The 25,664-nt window shown below is 41.3% G+C and overlaps 1 protein-coding gene across 4 annotated transcripts in view; it reads right to left on the bottom strand.

The window, feature by feature from the left end:
* The window catches only part of acot7 (acyl-CoA thioesterase 7), a 105,490-nt gene that overhangs the window by 33,155 nt on the left and 46,671 nt on the right, over nt 1–25,664 (bottom strand). For all 4 annotated transcript variants that reach the window (XM_072682269.1, XM_072682268.1, XM_072682270.1 and 1 more), the window contains one exon: nt 1,884–2,000. In XM_072682269.1, coding sequence (XP_072538370.1) covers nt 1,884–2,000 — 117 coding nt within the window. The remainder of the gene's footprint in view (nt 1–1,883; nt 2,001–25,664) is intronic.

Raw genomic sequence — 25,664 nt, 5'->3', positions numbered from 1 at the left:
TTTAGCCACTCTCCTGGCTGCCAAGACAGTCCTTCATTTTGTTTGCAAGCTGCGAAGTGATAAATCAGTGGCACAGTACCTTGGCTTTCCTGTGACGCTGCAACACAGTCCATCGGCTTCCCTAAGCGGACACCATTGGAGACAGTACTGTTCTGTAACAGTTTCGTGGTTTGGGAAGTCTGTCATGTCGGAGGAGACAACAATATTTGAGGCTGACAATTGAGGTTTCTTGTACTTGGGTGCTATGGTATCTCAGGTGGTTGCTACTGTGTTGCTAAGCAGTTGCGAGGTGGTTGCTATGCAGTCACTAGGTGGCAACTACAAATTCATCAGCTGATTCACCTGCACCAAGGGCCTACGCTACTGAGGTCCTACTGATTTTCCGGCTCTAACATGCCTACTAAACCTGGAAATTAGCAGATAAGCGGAATCTAGTAAACTTGAGCAAGAAAAGCACAGAACTCTGCAGTAATATGATCCTCTAGGACTTAACTCTATACCCCTGACCTGTAGGCTGAAAATGTTGTACTGGGAGCACACTGAACATCAGTGCTGAAATGACTTCTTCTCGAGTACTACTAATAATTATCCATTGCCTTATGGAAACTGCTGCTATCTATGATCTTTTTCTCATCTTTGGGGGGAGGCTGGCTGAACAGAGAGCGATCAGATAACAATCTCATCCTGTACAGGTGGAAGAAAATAGCAGCAACGCTCTGTCAATTCAGTGGGTGGCGTACTTTACGTCTATTTAATTTTCCACTGCTCTGTTTGCTTTGTTTATCTAGGCAATTTCTTAAGGGCACTGTCAGTACTCGTATATACCTTTACCCATCAAAGCAGTCCTGGAAGCATCTTAGATTTCGTCTCTGGAAACATGATACTCCAATCTGGCATTTTGTAACGTAGGATATTGCTGGGTCGTCTGAAATATAAATATAACCAGCGCTCGCTATGGATTAGCCGAGCAGCTCATTTAACCGGTTGCTGTCTCCCAGCGCTGAAGCTCAGGAAGAACCTTATATGGAAGCTGACAACTAGGCTCCAGCCAGTATGACAGTCCAGGGTGGTCATTTAGATCCATCAGTTTTAGACATTCCATGTGAGACATTAACATGGAAAGGACGATGTGGTGGAACACATGGATGGAATCCTTCACTTTGTTAGTGTGTGTATATCGTCACTGTCAGACAAAAACAAAACAATAATCTTAATTTTTACTGTTTTTCACTCCAATACTCTAAAACTATTTGAAATAGAATCTTGTTACAATGACTTCCATTTCCCCGCCTCTCCTGTACAGTTGTAATTTTGGATATACAAGGTTTTTGTGAGACAACAACAGGGTATGAATCTCTATAAATTATAGGGCCTGGCCCACATAAGATATTTTTCACTAATACCTTTGTAATGACACATTAACAATACATGTAACAACTATGTATGATGTAATCGCTGCTACACAGGGACTACAGTACTATAACTTATGTAATTACACATGAATCAATCATGCGCTGTGAAGATTTGACTGCATTCGGCCACAAAAGCATCAGTTAGGTCAGGATGTTGGATGATTACTACCCTACCTCATCCCAAACTCCCCAAAACATCTCAAAAGTATTGGATGGAGCACCAACCATCATTCCAGAGAACACAGTTCCACTGCTCCACAGCTCAATATTGGGGGGCTTTACACCCCTGTAGCCCACGCCTGGTATTAGCATGGTGCCAATAGGTTCATGTTTATCTGCTCCAGAGAGTCCTGATCTATTGACAAAACTTCTCTACAAGGACTAATCATCATATCAGTCATGCCTGAAAACATGCTGCTATACACATTATTAGTGGGTTATCATAATGTGCTTATCTATTTTCTTTTTCACCTTTCTTGATCTTGCGGTGGAAGTTGATGGCATCCACAGATGCAGTCACAATGTTGGTCTTGCAGTGACGAGCGGCCACAATACCCGCTACCTCATCCATCAGCTTCATGGTCACACCTGGGAATAAAGGAAAACTCTTTAGACTAGATGAAAAAAGGGGAGGAAACATTAATACATTAATGAAACTTCGTGACCAAACAGAAGCTTAGAGATTGTGATGGCTGTTGCATCTAGCTTTTAATGTTTAAAAAAAAGAAAGAAAAAGTAATCTTTACAAACGGCAGGCCAATGAGCCATCTCGATCAGCATAAACATGTCAATTAACTTCGTAATGACTTTAATTATAAGCAAACTGAGTTTCCATTCTATACGGTAATTGCCCAGACTTCCATGTGGAGCACCCATTTCATGCGTATTCCCAGCTGACATACCACATTAATCTAAGGCATGAATATGGAACTACTTGAGTGATGTGATGTTAATTACACAACTTCTGGCCACACAGCAACATCAAATTAAATGCAAGAATTAAAATGGAAACTTTCTTAGCTAAAAGAATACTGATATTTAGGAGGATTTTCCTTAGTCCACAGTAGCGAAAAGGGTTCTCTGACTCAACAATAGTGGAACCCTGAAAAAAAAGTTTTTTTTTTTGTTTTTTTTACAGAATCATCGTCAAGACGTTTCCCATCATAGTGAAAGTGCCATAGAACCATTTAAACAATCCAATGGTCTACTGGTCTACAATGCTCTACAGTTGTCAGGGTTTTTGAGTCTTTTCCAATAAAGAGTGTAGTGTAAACCTTCTGGCAAGAGACACAAAATGTCTTTAGTCTATTTGAATGGGATTAGTGTATCAGGGTCTATAATAAAAAATGTATACATGTATCCACAATGATAGCAACTGTAGCTGGCAATACAATCACGACAGGATGAGCGAATCTAGTACCATAATATTTGCATCACGTGATCACACATTTGAAGAGATGTTGGCTCTTTCAGAACAGGGCTAAAATTTAACTTTTACACTTTTTTAGCCTGGGATTAGGACAGAATTATATTTACATGGGTTCCTGGCTTTTTCTCTTTTGCGGTCTTTCAAAATTCCTCTGCAATTTTATTTATGTCTGGATTGGCTGTATCTGTGTTTTTCTTTCTGATAATCCTTCTGTTGGGGGAAAAAGGTATTTTGGCCGCTGCTATGCATCATATTCAGTCGAGCATATATATGAGATTGTCCAGTACACAGTAAACATTTTCCAAATCTAAATGAAACCTTGCAGAATCAAAGAAAATGTGGAAGATCTTGTTGGTGAAACTTTGAATTCGCCTAGAACTGAAATAAGAGCCAGGTTTCTTCAACTAAGTGAGTTCAAATCTCACTTATTATGTGGTGATTTTATTTCTGTCCTGATGCCAGAGCTTTGTTATAGAGGAGATGTCATTTTTTATTATGGACATCCCCAATAATAATAATAATCCAATCTGACAAGGGCTTAAGACACAATTTCACAGAAACAAAAACAAATGTAGCGCATCAGCAAAGATACACTATACCAAAATAACAGGACACTCTGGAGCAGCCTAAAGTCTAAAGTCACCATGCCCAAAATGCTGGTTGCATAGAGCTAAAGTATCATGCCCAATGCATGTTGCTTAAGTATAGAGCCCCACAGCAAAGGCCTATGGAGCAGTGGAACTGACTTCTCCACAGTTTTGGAGCTCAAGCGAATACCTCTAGGATAAGTTTGAGTGGTATTTTTGCTTCGCTAATGCTCACGTACACAAATTTCATTAAATCCTCAAAGCAATGGTGCAAAATCAAATGCAAGGCCTCTGCAGAAGAGTAGCGGCTCATACTGCGACAAAGTGGAAGCAAACTCTATAAATACATATAGTGTGCATTTGGTGTCCAAGGTTGGCTGCTGTGATAGAAAAGTAGACAATTAGTCCCATTTCAGTACTGAGTAAAAGTGCAGACTAGCTCGTCAGCTTTTGGACACTGCCCAGTTTTTAGATGAGTGACAACAAGTGGGACGAGGAGAAAAATGGCAGAAATACACAGCAGTGCGATGTTCTCGCAGTGACAACGCTGCTGGCTTTGCTACAGTGGCAAATGAAAACATTTACATTGGCCCAACATCAGTGCAGAAACACCACTGCCTGAGTCATCTACTTTTTCATTATCTCCTGTCAGGAAAGCTGTTAAATCAGTGCCAATCTGGCCTGACGCATCCACAGAGTTTGATTTCTGAGCCACTGCTCATGTGACACGGTTCCAATTTCCAAAAGCCACCGCTTCACTTTCTATCTTTGTAGCTTCACTTTGTATCATTTATTCTCAACCCCAGCCTGGTGTTATCAATTTCACAGCATAGTGCTGGGCTTACGGAGTTGATATATCACCCATAGGCTTCTAAGCTTCATGACTGTCTTCAAATGACAAGTAAGCAGTGGTAGATGTTATCATTTGGTCGGGGCATGTCCTACTCTGTGGAGTAGAAGAATAATCCACTAAACAATCAATCGCCTGATCTCTCGGGGAGGACAGGCTGTGGGGGGGCTAAAGACTCGGATTAGTAAACCACTATCCAGATTCATATTCGACTGGCCAAAGGCTGAAGGTTGATGAGGATTTTATGAATAATTACTGGAAAACTGTGAAGCCAGAAATGGCCAAGGGTTATTATTATTATCTACATTTCTTGTCGGCCCGCGTTGGGCAGGCTCCTTTCTGGCCCTTCAGTGTTCTAATCAATGCCATCAATGAGGAAAGAAGCCGTAAAACGAGAAACACTTGCAGTCCATGTCCAGTACAAATTTTCCCCGGACAGAGCTGTGAATCACACACAGACAATTTGTACCCTTAGCTAGTTGAAACATTGGGTTACTAAAAAAAAACATGTGTGCAAAAGTAATGGCACAATAAATACTTTGGCCGCATCCCAATTGTGTACTACACACTAATACTATGAGGCACATTATTTAATAGTGTGGGCATTAATAGCTGCACTATTAATAGTCAATAGTGTGAGTATTAATGCGGTGTGGGTTTGGCAACTTACACAAGTACACACAGTAGTTTGTAACTTGTTTTGTACTAACAGAAAGTGATGAAGCGTCGCTATGCCAACATACATCACTGCTACATACATCCCCAGCCCCTTCTTCCGCTGCACATCCTTTTCGCCATTTTTCCCCTAATTTTTCCAGCCATGAGTAGTAGCTCCACCATGCACTGTGGGATAACAGTGACCACTGTAACCACACTCAAAAAAAAAACGATTGATTCTGAGTAAGTAACTTGGACGTTTGAGGACACTCAACTTTGACTCTTTTATCTATACTACATTACTAACACTAATTTTTAAGTATTAGTATGAAATTGGGACACAACATTTTTTTCCCCAATATATTAGATTCAGAAAGTAACTAAACTAAAATATGCAGAGAAATACCATATTTAAGTTTAAATAATTAGTTTAATAAAATAATTAGCCACTATATATATATATATATATATATACACACACACACACACACACGTATGGACATTCTGTGATTATTAGCTTACTGCACTAAGCTAATGACCACCCGCATTTGGAATGTTGGCATGTCTCATGTATTTCTGCCTGTTACCATTAAAGGCAAACATGATTTGCTCAGAATAGCTGCCATGCTAAAGAGCTGTCAGAGATTTGGAAATAATGTTATACATTTAAAATCTTTATTAAAGCACACACACACACACACACACACACACACACACATATATATATATATATATATATATATATATATATATATATATATATATATATATATATATATATATGCACAACTCTGGCATGACGAACTGGGCTGAAACCCTTCACATTTTCTACAATATAAAGTGCGTCCTTTCCACCAAGTTTACCATGCACTACTGTGCAGACATTTAGACACCTAGGCACAGTAAGAGTGTCTTTGTTTGATCACATTAGAACAGATGAAGGTAAACATTAATAAAATAAAAAAAAGAGATAGAGCTCCTTTCTCCTGGACGCCCCAAGCCAGCTCAGCGTGGATGTGTTCAATTCCATCATCGGCTCACCTGATTTACCATCATTAAGCGCTGATTTACCAAACCAGGTGTTTGATAAACAACTATAAATAACACTAGACTCCCATGAGAAGAGCTTAGATGATGTTTAAATGAACACAGTGATGGAAAACCACAACTTTTTATATTAATGTTGAATTTTATTGAATTATTAGTGCTTTGCTGAGTACATAGACACTTACTGTCCAGAGAAGGAGCTTTTTATATTCTAAAAGTGTCTAAAACCTTTGCCCAGTACTGGATATTGCTACTATCAGTTTCAAACTTATACGCACACTGCCAAACTACAGCTTTAGCACCATCAGCAAGGCTGTCTCTAGTGCATACTTTCACTTACAATCAGGCAAAGGCCAGAACACACTTTTATCAACTGTAATTGACCTACTTTTATAGGTTTTGAGTTCTACAGCAGTAAATAAAGGTAAGGTCCACCTGGACCTATAGAAGTCTACGCTGTAGCATCACAGTCTATGTCACTGTGAAAAGTACGATTCCTTTTATTAACTAAACACTGTTCGGATGCTCGGTCATGCTATTTTTACACTCCATTCATGCAAACCAGAGTTCAGTCATGGCCCAGTAGCTGACATGGGAATTTGCAGATCCACTGGGATGGCAGGGTTTGGACGAAGCAACCACAGACAGGAATAAACTCACCAGCTGAAAATGCTCTAGGTTTGCCCTAGATGGGCAAATAATGCGGCACATCTTATGGATGGCTCTTCCGGGGATCTTCAAGCATTCCAGAGCCTGAATAGATCGCATCATTATTAAAAGGAGGAGGAGGATGGAGGTTTTGGGCAGGGGTTTACCGGATCTTCCATGCAGCGCATGTAGGCTGTGGTATACTGTATGTGCCAAAGAAACCTAGAGGAACACACTGCCCGTGCCATTAACGTGTTCAGAGACTGCCAGCGCATACACACTAGCCTGCTGACTGCTTAATGCCGCTCCCGGCTAGCTTTCCTGCAGCAGCTCCAATGGCCAGAGGGAACCATTTTACTGGAACCTCTAGAATCAACAAGATCTCAAAATCCCAAGACATTTGTAACAACATTTACATGAAGACATTTGGACATACATATCAACTGACCAGATGTAGCCTGACCTTTGCATATGACTGTTTATAGTTGCTTAGTCTGATGTGTAGCTGTATATGTTGACAGTGTTGACAGAGTCTTCTTTGAAGAAAATAATGTCCCTCTAAGTTGTAAAACAGTCCTACGTAGGCACAGATTGCTAGACAGTCTCCCAAATACTTGGGAGAAGGCATTTTTCAGAGGAAACGCCTGGATCACAGTGTCGAGTTTCAAAATTGAGGTTCCATCTCTGACACATTTCCTAGGCTAAAAGCAGCACATTAGATTACTGCATCCAAATACAGCAGAAAAGCTCTACGGGCAGCCTAGTAGTAAAACCAGCTACGACAGAAGGCTGCTGCAGCATGAATACATCTGTATTCACACCAAAGCATCAGAGTAATAACCTTCTAGTCTAAATAATAACAACCAAAGGCAAAAAAGAAAGAAAAGAATGATGGCGTTATAACTCCATATGCAGTATTTTACACGTATTCTGCATTCAGAAAGAGTCAGCAGGCTTGTGTGGATACCATCCTCATATCAGTGAAATATTGGCCTCCTTGCACTTTTATTAAAGGACAGAAAAGAGTAAATGCTTATCTTGTTACGACAAAGTGGCCTGCCGGCAGTATTTCCTCACCTCTCAGGACAGACTCCGTAAACAACCTGACTAGTAGTGTTGCATGCTCAAACCACCTTTATGATCCTTATCTGATCTCAAATCACATTTATTAAGTGGTTTAATTAGGCAGTTTTTATTAAGAATCTAGCAATTTGAATACTAAGCTAATGCTAATGCTAGGACGAATCTATAAGTTCGCATGTTAAGGTAATGCTAAGGCAAAGGAAGAATCTAGCAATCTGAATGCTAAGCTAATGCAAAGGCAAAGGAAGAATCTAGCAATCTGAATACTAAGCTAATGCTAATGCTAGGACGAATCTATAAGTTTGCATGTTAAGGTAATGCTAAGGCAAAGGAAGAATCTAGCAATTTGAATACTAAGCTAATGCAAAGGCAAAGGAAGAATCTAGCAATCTGAATACTAAGCTAATGCTAATGCTAGGACGAATCTATAAGTTCGCATGTTAAGGTAATGCTAAGGCAAAGGAAGAATCTAGCAATCTGAATGCTAAGCTAATGCTAAGGCAAAGGAAGAATCTAGCAATCTGAATACTAAGCTAATGCTAAGGAAGAAACTAGCATTAGCAATTTGAATGCTAAGCTAATGCTAAGGCAAAGGAAGAATCTAGCAGTTTAAATGCTAAGCTAAACATTAGGGTAAGGGAATAAACTAGCGATTTAAATCAGAAGCTAAAGTGATTAAACAGTTTAAATGATTTTGATGAGTTGATAACTAAGTGGGGTAAAAGCAAAGGAACAAGCAGGCAGTTTAGATGCTAAGCTAAATACTAAGGCGAGGGAGGAAATGAGCACTGAGGATTTACTGCTAGACATTACACTCCATTGTCAACAGATTATATAGTAAAACTGCATGTCCTTAAGCCGAGAGTTAGTCTTGTACTGAACTGAAGGATGTTTTTTTAAGCCAGTAGTGGCTGCTCTGGGTTTAAGTGAAGTAATCAAGACGAAAGAAAAAGAGAAAGTCATTTTTGTTATATGCTAAACGCCCTGAGCTTCATATGGTCAGTTATTGTGTTGATGAGGGAATAAGAGACACATGCTGAACCAGTGACTAATGAAGCAGCCACAGAGCATTAACTCTCAGTTAATCGCCTCTTGCAGGGAAATGTGGTTACCTTAATGAGGGACAAATGCTGCTAAAACTGCTGGAGGCAAGATACTCAAAAGTTAGAGCTTCAGACCTTTTGGTACTGAAGGCAGACCGCATGTCTGTGAAAAAAAAAGTTTTGTGAAGAACTTTAAGTTCCAAGTCTTTCAATGTCTCAGACCCTTCCTCCAGCGTCTTTCTTCCTCACGGGTCTGGTACAAAAGGTCTGTAACTGAGTGGGTTTTACGGGACTAAAAGTAGGATGGTAGGTATGACCAGTAAAAAGAAAAAAAATGCTTAATTTTAATCTTATTTTAAGCTTAATGCTATAGAAAGATCCCCTTAATGCTAAAAATACTCCAGTTGAAGTGCTAAGCTGAACGCAAAAGAAGAATCTAGCAGTTGTGCTAAAAGTACTAAAAGGTAAAGGTACTGAAGATATACCCTTGAGGGATACCGCACCAGTCTAGCAGTTTAAACGCTAAGCTTAATGCTACAGTAAAGGTAGAATCCTCTGGTTAAAGTGCTAATCTAAACGTTAAAGCAAAAAGGTACTGAAGATACCACACCAGTGACTTGAAAGGTAACCAGCTTAGGTCATTTCTAGAACCTTTGGCAAAGCAACCATCCTTCATTATGCATCATTAGAACAAAATGGAGCATTATATGCTAAAGATCTGCATATTAATCCACCCAAATCTTATACTAAAAGTACTATACAGTAGTAAAGTAGCAAAGGAAGAATCTAGCAGTTGAAATGCTAAGCTTAATGCTAAAGAATCTAGCAGTTTAACAGTGAGGTGAAGGTACTGAAGATACACCCTTAGAGGGATACCACATCAGTGACTTGAGGGGTACCAACACAGTTCCTTTCTAGAACCTTTTTTAAAATTGGCAAAGCAACAACCCTTCATGCACTGTTAGCAGAAATGGTGCAATCTATGCCAAAGTAAAGGTAGATTCATGTTAAGGTAGTATTCATGTTATGTATACAATTGGTACCCCTGGATTTGAAAGATACGCTCATGTCTTTATCCAGAGCCACTACCTCTTCACCACCATTTACATTTACATTTACAGCATTTAGCGGGATGCTCTTATCCAGAGCGACTTACAAAAGTGCTTCACTGTTTACTCAAGAAACCAATAGATAGTTTGAATAGATAAAAAATTCAAAAGATACCTCTAATACCGGAAGATGTAAGTTTTCAGTCTGCGTTTGAAGACAGTGAGCGACACCCAGGGGAAGTTTGTTCCACCACTTCGGTCACGGGACAGAAAAAAGCCTGGACGCTCATCTTCTGTGGATTTTACGGGATGGCGGGTCAAGCCGAGCCGTACATGAGGGCTCTTGGTGCAGATCAGCTTTTGACCATTGCCATCAAGTACGGGGGGGCTGGTCCATTCTTGGCTTTGTAGGCCACCATGCTTTCTCTGGATTCAGACAATTTGGGTAATGTTAGCTTATGTCCCTCAACCTCCCATCTTCAGAGCCAAGATTCGTTATTAAATTATGGATATTACATGGAAAGCCTCTTTATGCTATCCAGGCATGCTCTCTAAGTTAGCGAAACTTCTGCTCCTTCACCATCGAGGCCAAGCAGAAAACGCAGGGTCTTGTTCGGGCCTCGGCAAGAACAATGACAGATGTTTCGAGTCTTCCCACGTTTTGTTTGTCACACAAAGCGGGGCGTCACAGTGAGACTGCAATGACCTCACCATCTGCTTGGCTTCGCTCTCCTCCACCGAATACAGATTGCACAGTGTTCGGGACCACTTGCTCACGAACTCACTGCAGGCTGCCTTCGCTCCGCATACATTAAGATAAAAAAATCAATACCTTCACTGTACAAATCTGCTAGACTGTTCCAAAGGTCATGTCTCCTGTGAAACTGCATATGTGAGTCTTTTTCTATGCAAAAAGTTACACAGTGCGTGATGTTCTCTTCTAGATAGAAACATTGAACTTTTGCTCATAATGAAAGACTGCAAGGTGCAAGACAAGGCCTGCAATCTTCAACAAACCAAGAAAGATGTTAGCTTTATGTACAGAACATGGCATCCACAGAAGTCTAAATATGAGGCATAAAACACAGAGCAGCTGCATTATACCTTCCTTTACTTATTTCATATTGTCTTCTGTTAGTTTTAGCTAACATTGCATTTGAATTGTTTATAATGGAAAGATGTTCGTTATGGACCGTAATATCATAATAAGTTTTTAAAGTAGTACTAGTCTTAGGGCTAGGCGATATATTGTTCAATATAGTTCTTCACCATGATATTGATATTTTCAATATCTTTAATATTTTTAATAGAAAATAATATTATATATTTAATGCAAATTATCTGTTTTTATTTTATTTTTCTAATTTGTGTGCTAGTGTCATTCACTGGGTGCTCCAGATTGTTATTGTTGATTTTTGTAATTCATAGAAAATAACATTTCTTTCCTGGAAATGTAAATGTGGATTGTGTCTGTTTAAACGTACTCATAAAAATGTTAATATAAAAAAAATATGATACATTTAGAAATTATTGTAACATAAAATTACACAGAAAATAGGTTCTACCTTTCTGCATTTAATGTTCTGAACTAACTGAACCTACAATTTGTTTTTTTTATATAATAGAATTTTAAATACTTAAAACTTAATTAAATTACATTTCAACACTAGTTTTAACTTCAAGTTAAAGCTAATTTTTTCAGAGTATATATAAATTATTATAGCCCATAGTCCAGCACTTTTATACTGCATTATACACTATTATACTTCTTCTTTAAGGACAGCTTACATGTCATGGCAGGTTTGGAATTCATATTATGTTTGTAACATGAGCTAATGTGTACTTTTTTTTAGTATGATGCATTATATATATATATATATATATTGTAATAATATGAATTTGTATGACACTTTAAAATTGAATAGTTATTTTAAAAAAGTAAAGTGTTAAAAAAAGATATTTACAGAACGATGCTATAAGATCTATTATTGTACAAACACAACACATTGTCCTTAACCAGGCAGAAAGCTATACCACTCCAAACCATGTACTAAAATTATTCAAGTTATTCCAAATGCTTCAAGGCAAATGTTAGCAGGCACCTGCTCATCTCATCTATTGTTCACGTGAAATCAATAGTATTAACTGGATGTGGCTGCATTCAGCCACAAGAGCATTGGTGAGGTCAGGCAGATACTTCTAGATTACAAACACCAACTCTAGTGTTGGTCATTGAGCAGTTTCCGATGATTTCACGTTTTTTAATAAATGCTTTTCAGCAGTGATTATTTATAATCCATGTGTGCAGAATTGGTGCGCCATGAACAAGCTGAATTCAACATTATTCCAACAGTTGTAAAAACAAACATATTTACATTAATGTCTTGTGAGGTTTCCTGGCAACACTCCAAAGCAATGGTAAACTTGACGAAAGCCAAAAATCAATTCCCTGTTTGCTTGTACACAGATTGGATCACAAAGACCCAAATTTCCCCAAATCTAACCCATTGCGAATAACCTCTCCAGTAGATTGAGGCACAGCAGTAACTCTTCAGTCGGAGACCAGCCAATATCAGAAACCACAGTGTTCTCATTATAGACACAGGACAGCCCACGGAGAGCTCATCAGATTCTGTACTGAGATCAACTGGCAGGCCTGACACTCATCCTGGACCTGGGAAAGCATCTGTGCCTCTCCAAGCAGTCAGGAACTCATCTTGAGATTCCTGGAGAATTTCAAGCGAGAAGAATCTCAACTTGTTTGGATTCGAGGAGCTTTTATTCCTTTTGTATTCAGCCTTCAGGCTGATGTGCTCCACATGGCCATGAAATCCATTAACGGTCGAAAAGATATATCTGTCTTCAACTGATTCAAGCACTTCATTCTCTCATGTGGGAAAATCTGTCCAAAAAAAAAAAAAAAAAACCCACTGTTGTGAGCTTTCACAGGTAAAATTAAAACGCAATCTTTCACACCTCATGTCTTAAAACCGGACGAAGGGGATATTTTACTGATGTTTAAAACCTCAGATGTTGAAAGAAAGGATGAAAAAGTCTTGGGGTTTCAGTGCGAGAATAAGAAGGAACTAAATTAGGCATTTGAGGCCTGAGGTACATACATGAAAAGCCCAAGACTAGCCTTGGCGTGATTGCAATCTAACGGCACAATTCCCAATTAGCTCAAAAAGCTTTTTCCCAACAAAGTATTGAACAAGGGAATTCAATTCTTTGGGAGACAATAACAAGCTGAGTCAATTATGGTAGGTGCTTTTCCGTTGGGCAGTACAGTGTAGCACGGTACCCCTACAAATCTGCAATGCCTCATTTTGTTGTCATTTCCACTGCCAAGCAACTCAGGCTGTACTTAAGTACCTGCAAATTTGGTTAACCAACATGGGGAAGTACCAATTGTACCAAACCAACATGTGGAGCTAGATGCCTAATTAGGTTCAATACGAAGCGAATCGAAAAACTGTTGCACAGATAAACATCCATATCACTTTCAAACAGAGAATTGTGACTCCATCTAGTCACTATAGTTTCTGCCATTATTGAAGGGGGTCTACCAGCAACATGCTTTTGAGACAAGACCACCAATTTAACCCTGTTTTTTTTTTTTTGTTTTTTTTAAAGAGAAGCATGCACAACTAACACAGGCAGAAATTTACTCAACTGACTAGAATACCACCAAGTCCATCTACAGCAAGTGGTGCTGGAACAAGGCCAAGAGGGACTGCCAACAATTCTACAGTGGACGTTTCTCTTTTCTCTGTTGTGGTCAGGGACAAGCTTTTACTCTCTGAAGGCCATCACACAGAGGATGAGGAGGAGCTTCTTCACACTGGACATTTGGGACCTGAATCAGGACACTAACTAGGACTACCTCACATACATTAATACATCACGCACAAGATATTTCACTTCAATATAGATGATATATTAAAATATATAATCTAGCTTTAATCTATAAGTATGTATATTTATGTCCTGCTCAAACGGCAAAGCATTTTTTGCACTTCACTCTTTTGCACACTACCATCTCTTACATTACAATTTTACAATGCAAACTTCAATACCCTGTCCAAGTCCAGCAACCTTAAACTGTACAAAGGTAAGGAGTAAACCCGGCCAAGGTGGGTGAAAATAACTAAATAAAAATAAGAATATTGTATAAAAATAAAGGGAACAAGTCAGTGGTTCATGACAAACTTTAAGGCGACCACCACTGTAATCCACAGATCGCTGGTTCGAATCTCAGGTCATGTTGCCTGCCATCAGCAGCCGGTGCCTGAAAGAGCACAAGGCACTAGGTGGCTTTATACATAATGCTAACACATTCACTCTTATCTGCTTCAGCGAGTCCTATTCTATTGGCAATACTTTACTCTACAGGGACAAGACAAGAAGCTGTGTTCGGCAACTTAAAGTATCTGAGTGCATTAATTAGAAGGAGCCTCCAAATACTTGCACAGTATCAGTGCAACCTAGCCTAAGTGAATGTTTTTATAAGAAACGCCACCCGTTTGACAGAGCTTTGACTGCTTGTTTTGTAAAGACATGCCTTTGCTTTAGTGGGGACCGTGTGAGCTGTACCCAAGGGGAGTCTCATCTCGAAGTGAGATTCCCTCAATTTACACGTGCCTCCCAAAAAAAAAAAACGGCTCTCAAAGCGTCTCTCGACAATTTGTGGCGGATGCTTCCCCACCATTCACAGATGCTGGGCTGGTGTCACCTCCAGAAGTGCTGCTGGGTTAAAAAATGGGAGTGGGGAGATAAAAAAAGGCACGGCAAGCACTCTGTGCACTAGATGGATGAAGCCATTTTGCAACTGAACAGGCGAATTTGGTGGAGGGAGAGCGGCCTCCACCTGCAGCCTTCTAGAAATGATCTGTCATGTCTGGACTCGTCTGATTTAGCAGGGAGTCCATTCTAAAAAGGAGCTCCAGCAGATTTGTCACCCGAGCCACAAGTCTGCAGCCCAAATGCCAAGCCCACACCAGGGAGTAGAGCAGTTTTTAGCTACAATAGAACACTTTCACCATTTAAACACTGCAAAAATGCTGCTATATCTGTGGGACTGTCTGATAGCATCTTGCCCTCCACACACTGAATGCCAGCCATGCGTCTGGCAGCTGCTTCATACGCTCACTGTAGGCTAACATCCTGACCTCTGGCCTGGAAATCAAAATGAATCAGACATTTCGTTTTTGGTTCCTGAGTAGTACGTGAATCAGTGCTGAGGCCTACAGACAGCGCTGAAAATGTCTATTTTCAGGGATTATTTGGGTTGGTGGCTACGAAGCCTTTGCGTACATCTGCTGTCATAACAGAAGTCACATTCTTTTTTTTTACATCGTTTGAAAATGGCACTGAAAACATTGTGATGGAAGGATCTGAACCAATGGACAAATTCAAATGGACCAAGGGAAGCATTGGCATTGAATAATCTTCTCCTCACTGTCACTGTTCTAGACTCACTGTATGACATGTGTCTGAGTGATGCTAAGGACAGTACTGCAACAGGATCTGTGACTGTAGCCCTCTCGTTCAAGTGATGCTCTTAACAAAACCAATGTTATTTCCAATTCCTGCCAGGCCGTCAATCTGAAGGCTGGCATATCTTCACCAACCCACCACATCCCCAACTCTCTAGTTCATCCCTACAAGCATTGGATGGATGGAGCATAATCATTCCAGAGAACACAGCACAATTCTGGGGGCTTTATACCCATCTAGCCCATGCCTGGTATTAGACATGGTGCCAATAGGTTTAACATGTGTGTCTGCAATGGGTGTAACTTGAAGTAGCTGAATGCATTCACTTGGACATATAGTGGAGACAGTGCCTAGACAAGGGCATCCCTCAAAACCCAAGACTGGGACATGGCAAGAAAGCCACAAAAGCTCAAATTTGGACAAAAATAACTACACAACACCACAAAACTTTTTTAATCACAATTAAATAGTAGACATTTTGACATTCTGTCCTAATTTGAATATGCTCTCTCTTCTGCGTCCTTACTTTCCTAGGTCTCTGCATTCAGAAGGAACTCATCTCCAAAGATGTTTTACATGTTTTTTGAGGATATAATAAAAGACTTGGCTAGCACAGGATGTACTCCCTCAAATAAAACTGTAGAATCCAAAATGTGTTGCATATAAAAACCCAGCTTTTAAAGGAGAGGCTGCCCGGATTTACAAAATGTGTTTATTTGCTTGACTTAAAAGTAGTCACTGGGATGATATATCACTTTATATTGAGATTATTAACACTACCTCCTTGCTTCTGCACTCCTCGTCCATCATAACAGCTCCACTTATCAAATAGGAGAACTGTGTAGTACTATAATTACAGACTGTAGTCCATCTGCTTCTCTACATACTCTGTTAGCCTCCTTTCACCCTGCTCTTCAATGGTCAGGAATCCACAGAACCACCACAGAGCAGGTATTATTTGGGTGGTGGGTCATTCTCAGCACTGCAGTGACACTTACTGACATGGTGGTGGCGTGTTAAGTGTGTGTTGCGCTGGCATGAGTGGATCAGACTGCTGGCTGGAGTTTGCTTCTTTAGTTTTATACTGAAGCTACAAGGATATTACCTAATGGAAGTTGACAACAGAACACAAAGCAGACTTCAACATAGCTGTCACTTCTGTTTTAGCTAAAGAAAAGAACTTTAGACTTATCTGGTTAACTAGGGTAAGAATGGGAAAGTGTGCAAATGAGACTTTTTGCCTAACTACTCTTAACTATTACTATTTAAGGACAATAGCCACTAGTTCTAGTTCCTACTGGACAGATGGTTCTTTTAAAATCATCATTTTACATCAAGCGCAGCAGTCTGAAGCAATCATGCTCCTGCTCGAGGTTCGAGAGCCTGGAAAAGGACAATGGGAATCCAAACAATGAATCACTGGCATTTGACGTTTCATAAAGATGAGATGACACTGTCAGGTGTTGAACTGTGTTATTTAAATTTATGAAAGCCCCCTCCCGCACCACCCCCTACATCTATCTCTGGCTGCTAACGGTAGGGTGAAAAAAAGTCTCTCATTGAGTCACTCGGGTCCTTGCTTCGAGTCCTTGAATTACAGTAAAATTCGTTTGGGCCAGCAGTCTCTTTGAATTCTGTAAACTGTAAACCTGGAGAAGTTTGCCTAAACTTCATTTATTTACATTTACATTTACGGCATTTAGCAGACGCTCTTATCCAGAGCGACTTACAAGGTAACTCGTATTACAGAGGTGGGTCAGTGTAGTGTTAGTCTTGCCCAAGGACTCTTATTGGCATAGCGCAGCATAGTCACCCAGACTGGGAATCGAACCCCAGTCTCCCACATGGTGTGGTAGCTCACTGGCAGGTAGTGGTGTTATCTGTTGTGCCACACCAACCACATTTATTGTATTAAGTTTTTAAATTAAGCTTCAAATTTAAGCAAATTCAATATATTAGAGTAGAAACACTCATAGGACCCTATCTTATCTATTTTTATTATTGTGTATATTGTACACTGTCCGAAAACAGGTACCGAACCTCGCTTGTGACTGGGATGGTGCTTTTAAAGGGACACCTTCAGTAGTAAGAGAACATAAGAACATCCTTTTTTTTTAGAAATACGTGCACCTTTTTTAAGTGTAGTACAGTCATTTGCAGTCTTCATAAGCTGCATTTGTTCAATTGTATAAAAAAAAGATACAAATTTGCACCTTTTCCCTTGTGAAAGTAAATGCTGTGAACCTTTAAAGGGCCCACACATCATAACAGTTTTCTTGTTTTTTTATGTTTTTCCTCCTGAGATCCACTTATAACATTTGTATGGGTTTCTGTATAAAATCAATTCCCTTCTACACACTCATTTTCTAGCCTCTCTTTATCCCTTAGAAGTAAACAAGCTGTTTTTGCCACTGTGCCTTTTACATACTGTATGTAAATGTTCTCTTTCTGACTGGCTCTCTGTCCTGTGTCGAGCTTTATTCCACAAGCAGTCTGAAACACCCTGTATAAAGCAAACATGATCAACCTTAAACTACACCACTGTGAACTCACTGGGAGCTCACTGATGGTTTCAATATTTTAGAAGGTACATTGCAAATGCAATATGTCTAAAATTCTGCGGCTGTTACGGTCTTATGGCATTTTCACACCTAAAAGTCTGGCATGAGTTCTGAACCAAGGTTCATGTTTTTTGGGCTCATTTGTGCTTCCTTTCTAGGTTCTTCTTTCCAGTATTAATTCTTGAACTACTTACTGAACTCTATGGGTGTGAAGACATCAGAGATGCTGTGGTTGAGAATTAGAATGATTGCTGGTAGGCTAGTGAGTAATAGTGATTAGCATTAAGCTAGCCATCTGTAGACTTAAGGCCAATGTACGCTTACAGGTAGTACTTACAGGTAGACTAAGAGTGAACTAGCTAGCTAACTAAACAGTGTTCCAGGCATGAACGTGAAGCCCCAACCTGACCTGTATCCGACAGTTTGGGAGTTCTCTCCATCAGGCTTGATTGGTAATTATAAATTCAACCCAAAATTGCAGCTATAGACTCGGGGAAGGGAACGACAGTGCTCACATGCTCTCGCTCTCTCTTTTTCTCTCTGCCTCTCTAGCTAGCCACATACCAAACTTCTTTTTCTTCTTTTATTGTTTAAGGGGCGATGACAGCCTGCTTCAACTTCCTGTTCTTGATCGGAAAGTCCAAGAACCATCCAAAGAAGCATTTTCACACCGCAAACAAACCAAACTACGGTTCAGTTTGATCGGTAGTCCGAGGCACCCTTTCGCATCTGCTATTTTAGTTCTGAACAAACCGAAGGCTGAAGACTGAAGGCCTGGACCAAGCAAGGTAAATATGAAAGCACCCTAAAATGTACCCTCCAAAGCTCAAAAATGGATCTTTACGTGGGTATATTCTTGATTTCCTTTCCTTTATGTAATGTTTATAATGACAACACACTGCACTTTTACATTTTCAGGCCTACAAAAAGCCACCGTGCTCAGTATTATGGCTGCGCACGGCAAGCTGCAATGCTACAGTCGCTCCAGCCCTGCTCTTACTCAGCCAGGCACTGAGTGACTGCAAAGGGCAGCGCTCCCTCTGTTCGGAGACCAAGCCGAGGACAGGCAAGGCCAGGGCAGCCTAAGGGGGCCTCGACTGCACAATGAAAGAGTGACGCTCTGGTCCCGAGCCCCGGCGAGCTGAGAGAAAGAGAAAAAGAGCTGGGCGCACAATGGAGGGGAAAAGGGCAATTAGAACGCCACTCCCGGAAGAGCCCAGTTCGCTGAAGGCACCCGGCTCAGTGATTAGATTCCTTGTGACGATTAGTCTTAAATCTTCTTCCACAATACACTGATCCAAGTGACCACTGAAAATAACAGTTTGGGGAACAGTCTAATTTGCTTAATACAGAATCTTATATAATTGTGAATACTGGGGGGGGCTCAGGGGACTCTGCGTCTGTGTGTAACACTAAAAGAGAAGGACCTAGGCATTTTATCCACAGCAGCAGGATCTCAGAAATGCAGCTATGAATAGAGCTATGCTACTAATGTAACTAACAAGTAACTGAAGATTATGCCGAGCTGGAATGTTGGATTGTCCGAGTTCCAAGTAGGAAACGCCCCCACAAGTGGGACTGTACCATACCATAACATTGCATAGCATAGCTTTGTTTTTAGCACTGTAAGAACAACATTGCAATTCGTTGTGTAAGTACTCTTACCGAATAGTGCTGCTATTGTGTCGGCATGCTGCACTGTAATGTGCCGACTTTGCACTAAGGTTAGCTTTTAGCCTAGTACAGATACCCGTTCACATTCCACGCTTCAGTTCCAAGTGCCCTAATTTTGACTCATGGCCACAGTCACAAGGCCTGATTCAGCGCAACTTTACGCAGCTGTTTTCCGATATCTCTCTAGTGGTGAGGCATCAAAAAACACCACCACATTCTTCCAAAGCGGTCGTTGCGTTTTATCGCTTTGCCTGCTTTGAGTAGGGCTAGCAGGGCTCCTGTAACCATACAACATATCACACAGCATCAAACGTTATCATAACATATCTTACTGTATTCTACTATTATGACTAGCTACCATGTCTTAGCTTGTGGCTTGAGGCTTACATATTAGCAAGTAGCTAAAGTGTAGGAGCTGGAACACTGCAAAGTCCAAAGTACATCTTTTTGTTTTACGGATATTTCGGATATATTGACTTCTGGAATGCTGCATGGTGAAAATGGGAAAGCTGGAAAACGGAAACATCAGCATATTAACACGAGGCAGATTTTCAAATGATAAATAGAAGGATCTCATGGAAATGCCACCACTGTATCATATCGAATATGAATGCTAATTAGCACAGTAAGCTTCCCTTACTTTTGCACACCATGTGTAAAACTGTCCCCTTCCTCTGCTCCTCTTTTTTGCATTTGTCAAATTTTCCACTCCAATTCAGTCGGTTTTAACAGCAGGCCTATGCACCGAAACAAGAGTGCTCATGGCTTGCAAAGAACCTTTGCTGCCACTCTACTACTCAAAAATGCACACCCCCTCCTCTGCCTGCATCTCCCCCCACTCTTCCCCTTCTGTGCCAGTGTTTTAATCATAGCGGTATAATCAAAAGACCTGAACCGAACTGCTTAGTAATGAAACGTTGCCATGGCAACAGGTTCTGGGTTATTGTAGCCGATGGGCCGAAGAGGAGTGCGTTTTATGTATATTCGTACATTGTCTTAATGCTTCCGGCTGCTTGCATGGGGCCTGCTGGAACAACTTTATTTGCATCTGCAGTATAAAGCAGCAGTGCGCAGACTCATGATCTGCCGAACCACCTGGGAGTCATTAACGAGGCTCTAAAACAAGCTTGAATCAATCACACACTCCAGAATTTTTAGACAACCAAGAGATAAATGACCTAATAGGGGAAACTCAAACCAAACAATCTGCTAGGAATAACAAATGGCAGGAGCAAGCTATCATGGCTGGATTTGCATGAAGCTAATTGGTGGCTAATCACCTTCATTTATTGTTAGAATCCTTTTGTTTTCTTTAAAGAGGCCAAAAAGTAGTCAGGTTTATGAAAGAGTGGGAATTAGGGTAATCAAACATCCTCACAGGCCAACTTTGGACCACACTTTAGGCAGCCCTGTTTTAAAACCCTGGTTTGCGGTGCTTACGGGCAAGTAGCTTGCATTAAATCTTTCATATTAAATAGGGGGTGTTAATCATGCCTGAATCGTTTTATTCAGGTTCCTACCAGACAAAGTAGGGGGCGCTAATTATTGCAGAACCATTTTAATTGGGTTTCCTACCAAACACAGTAGGGGGCGCTAATTAATGTAGAACCCTTTTATTGGGTTTCCTACCAAACACAGTAGGGGGCGCTAATTATTGTAGAACCCTTTTATTGGGTTTCCTACCAAACACAGTATGAGGCGCTAATGTTGTCAGAACAGTTTTTTTCAGGTTCCTACCAAACACAATAGGGGGTGCTAATGATTGTCGATTGTAGAACCATTTTATTGGGTTTCCTACCAGATACAGTAGGGGGGCGCTAATGATTGCAGAACTGTTTTGTTCAGGTTCCTACCAGATACAGTACGGGACGCTAATTATTGCAGAACTGTTTTATTCAGGTTCCTACCAGATACAGTAGGGGGCGCTAATGTTTTCAGGACTATTTTTTCCGGGTTCCTTGCCAAACACCCTAGGAGGCACTGTATAAGATTAAGTAGTACTAAGTAATAAAACAAGCTGTAAATGCATCTGTGCAATTATATACTACAGGTCCAAATGTTTGTGGACACCCCTTCTAATGAATGCATTCAGCTACTTTAAATGGCACCCATTGCGGACACAGATGTGCAAATGCTAGGTGTAAGCTAGAGGGGTATAAAGCCCCCCAGCATTGAGCTGTGGAGCAGTGGAACAGTGTTCTCTGGAATGATGGATGGCGCTACATCCGATACTTTTAGGGATTACTTGGGGAGTTGGGGATGAGGCGAGGTGGTGATCCTCCTGATGCTCTTGCCAATGAATGCAATCATATCCTCACAGCAAAGCTCCTCCACAATCTAGTGGATAGCCTTCTTCCCTGGACATTAGAGACAGTTACTCCATCAAAAGCAGGATGGACTCTTTTTAATACCCTTGATTTCAGAAGAAACAATGAGTGCGTCCCAATATGGCAACAGATCCCACAAACGTCATGACACGCCTTCGTGTGTAATAGGCCTTTCTGTGTTTGTTGAGGGCCAAATATTAGAAAGTTGAGTTAATGGTCTTTTTGAGCACGGCTGAGCCAAATCAAACGCCCTCAGGCCAACCTTGGACCACACTTTGGGCAGCCCTGTTTAAACACTTGATTTTTTTTTTGCTGGGAACGAGTTCACTTATCCCTTTTGCCCTCTACTTTCAGAGTCCAATGAAAGTGCCGTATTTGCAAAGAGATTCAGAAAAACACACACTCACTCTCTCTCTCTCACACACACACACACACACACTGCAGTAATGATGGATGTAGCTTGCCTGCGTACTATAATCATTTGTGGAGGAGCCAGGCCAGAGAAAATCCAGATGCGTTTATGCCCCCATTTGTTTAAGGTTTAAGGACACCCCGCCTGTCCAAACAGTCTCTATCTCTGGCCAAGCAATTTCTCCCCTCAAACACACACATTTATACACGCACACACAAACACACACTCAAGCTTCTGTGTATGGGAGCAAATCCAGTGTAAGCTATTGATGGCGCTGTCTAAGAGCTGCTGGAACAGGCATGCTTTTAGAAGTTCTGGCTCCAGTGTTCTAGTGCAGCGTTGTACTTTCCACTATAAGTCAGCCTCTGCCGGGGCAGATCAGCAAAGAGGTTAGAGAGGAGTGAGGGAAGGCCAAAGTGGTCTTAAACAGTGCTTAGATCACTTGTTAAAGTGTGCGGTAATAACACAGCGTATTATGAGATTGAGAAACACAGATAAACTCCTGCTGTCCTTCTTATTACCACACTCTGCTTTTCTGGTCTTTTTTCAGTGAGTTGTAGAAGTAGAAGCCATGTAGAACCCAATGCAAAGGTCTCATACTGTACATTTTCAGCTCTTTTATCCTGTTCTCTCTGAAGACCTGAAGACACCTGAAACCACTGGAAGCTGCAATTTGCTTCCCTACAAGTCCTCAAGTCCATCCTCAAGTCCAATAACCTTGCAATCATCTCCAATTACAACACTCCTTATCACTTCAGCATGAATGGGCGGCCATATGTAAATCGGTTCATGGTTTTGACATCACAAACATTATAAATATTTATCACTGGTTTTGACCAGAGGAGGATGGGTCTTGCTTCCTCCCAAGGTTTCTTCATCCAGCTTTGATGGAGCTTTTTCTTGCCAATGTCACAAACATTATACATTTTTATAAGTGGTTTTGAACAGAGGAGGATGTCCCACCCCCCAGCCTTGTGGGGAATGACATGCACTTAAAAAAACAAAGATGCTACAAAAGGTTCTGTGAGCGAAGCCATAGAAGAACCACTTTTGGCTGCACAAAGAGCCATGGACATTTTAACCCGTTCGCAAGTATGTTCCCAACCTGTGGAAGCCATGTGTTCAGGCGTGAGGCAACAATCAGCTTTAATTCTACTGGTTCAACGTATCGTCTGTTGATTAGTCTTCCACAACATACAGCGCATCCCTAAAATGCAGAATTTCCCCTTACACAGGAATTACAGGATCCTACAGAACTCTGAGCGGACCGTTACAGGTAGCCAGGATTTCATTTGCAAAAGGGTTAAAACACTCCCATAGCTCACAAAGAAAGTCTGACAGCTTCTTCTTGCTCTTTAGCGCTCTTGGTTCAGCTGGTGCTCATCATCCAGTTACATGCCTTGATTTCTATTTCATCCCTTGTGCATTTGGACAGACTGCAAATGAGCAGAAGCAAACATCGTTAGCTTAAACTGAGGCGTTCCACCCCCCATGTAAATGCAGTGCTAAGGCAAAAGCAAAGGCGTGCGATGGCTTTGGAAATGCTGTGTACAGTGGGGGTGTGGGAGACGCTGTGCTGTTGGCTCTAGCGTAACTTTATAATGAAGGGTAGACATGATCCTGCATGTCATGCCTACACACGGAGCCTATTTTTAGCAGCCTGTCACTTAGGCAGGTCGCATTTGAGCGGGGAATGTTTTTAAACGCTCGCTTGTCCTACACAAGTCTGCTCGTGCGCGCTCCAGCGTGGACTCGGATAGCTCCATGCTCGATTATTTATTTATTTATTTTAATCACTTCGGTTTCATTTCTACTTGGATTCTGCTTTCTTCCTAGTCTTTAGCGATCAACCTCTGTTTCCACAGAAACGGACCAAACCCCCCCCCCCCCCCCCAATCTACCCCATGAGGACAACAAGAAAAGGACAAAGAGTGGGAGGAAAAAGGAGAGAGAGAAGAAAAGGAAAGTAAGGCAAGAAGGGAACAAAGAAGGGGAGGGTCTTCCCTCCTAGACTGATTCCACTCTGACTGAGATCCATACAGTATTCTGAGCCAAAGGTTTCAGATATGTACGCAAGACTGCTAACTAACTACATCCATCAAAGACCCCGTTTCCACCTGGTCACGTCATGTGACTAGTATCTGGATAGTATCCTGAGAGATTTTTGCCACATGCATTTACGCTCGGTAGTCAAACCCATCTCTGGTTAGTCTGGAAAGAGTGGTTTTGTATGTAAACTGTCTGTTTTCATCTATTATTAATATACATATTTTGATATTTGCATGAAAATAAGAAAAATATCACACCAGGCAGACCAGCCGGCCTGGGTTCAGGTTCATTTTCCCCATACATCGGGCTGCGTCAGGCTCGGGTTTGTTTTGAAGGTGATTTCCTTTTATGTAAGCTCTTACAAATAAAGGTTCTGCAAATGGTTCTTTGACATGGATCTCTGTTTCAAACATGGTTCTACATGGGACCAAAAGTAGTTCTCTTTGCATATCCCAGCTTCGAAAGCCAGTGTCAGAGCGCAGGGTCAACCATGATACGGCTCCCCTGTAGCAGAGAAGGCTATGGGCCTTGCTCAAGAGCCCAACAGTGGCAGCTTAGCAGACCTGGGTATCAAACCCAAAACCCACAACCCTGTGACCAATAGTCCAGAGCTCTAACCACTGATCCACCCCTGCCCACAATGTGGATGAATGTGGCTCAAGTCTGACATTTAGGCTTCTGAGATTTGTGCCACTTCAACTCCGTAATATCAACGTAGCCATAGAGACGGCATATGAAGGAAGAAGAAAAAAAAGAAAAGAGGCTGAGAGTATTAGCGAGACGAGGATGACAAAGGGACAGGAAGACGAAGTGAGCGGAAGATGGACGGGCTGATTCGTTTCCAAAGAGGTGTGTCACTCGCTTTCATTGTCCGAGCAGCCGTGCTGCTGGCTTTGTGTCCGGTAACAGGCTGCCAAGGGCCAGACACAAACCTAAAGACCACCCCCCCCTTCAGACGTACGCCTGCTCTCTCTGTGATCCTTTAGAAAAGCATTCAGGACGTTCAGGAGCTTCCATTTACTTTGATCCTTTACAGTGGGGCAAGAGACAGAGAGATAGAGGGGGAGAAAGAGAGAGGGAGAAAGAGTGAGAGACATACAGACAGGGAGTGAGGAACGGAATGAGAAACAGAAGCAAAGACAGTAGTTTGTGTGTGTGTGTGTCTGTTTGTGTGTGTGTGCGTGTGCCAGATGTCCTTGCGTAGAAGACCCAGCTGTGAGAAAAGGCTCAGGGGGGGAAATGTGTTATTTTCTCCAGCACTGGCCTGCTCATAGCCCCCATTGAGCTGTCTTTCAATCACAGCACCACCCCACACTTCAGCCTGCAAAACAAGCTCTTCC

This window comes from Salminus brasiliensis, chromosome 6, assembly GCF_030463535.1.
Source record: "Salminus brasiliensis chromosome 6, fSalBra1.hap2, whole genome shotgun sequence".
Classification (NCBI taxonomy): domain Eukaryota; kingdom Metazoa; phylum Chordata; class Actinopteri; order Characiformes; family Bryconidae; genus Salminus; species Salminus brasiliensis.
Note: the sequence above shows the minus strand (reverse complement) of the source record. Positions and strands in the feature narration are given on the sequence as shown.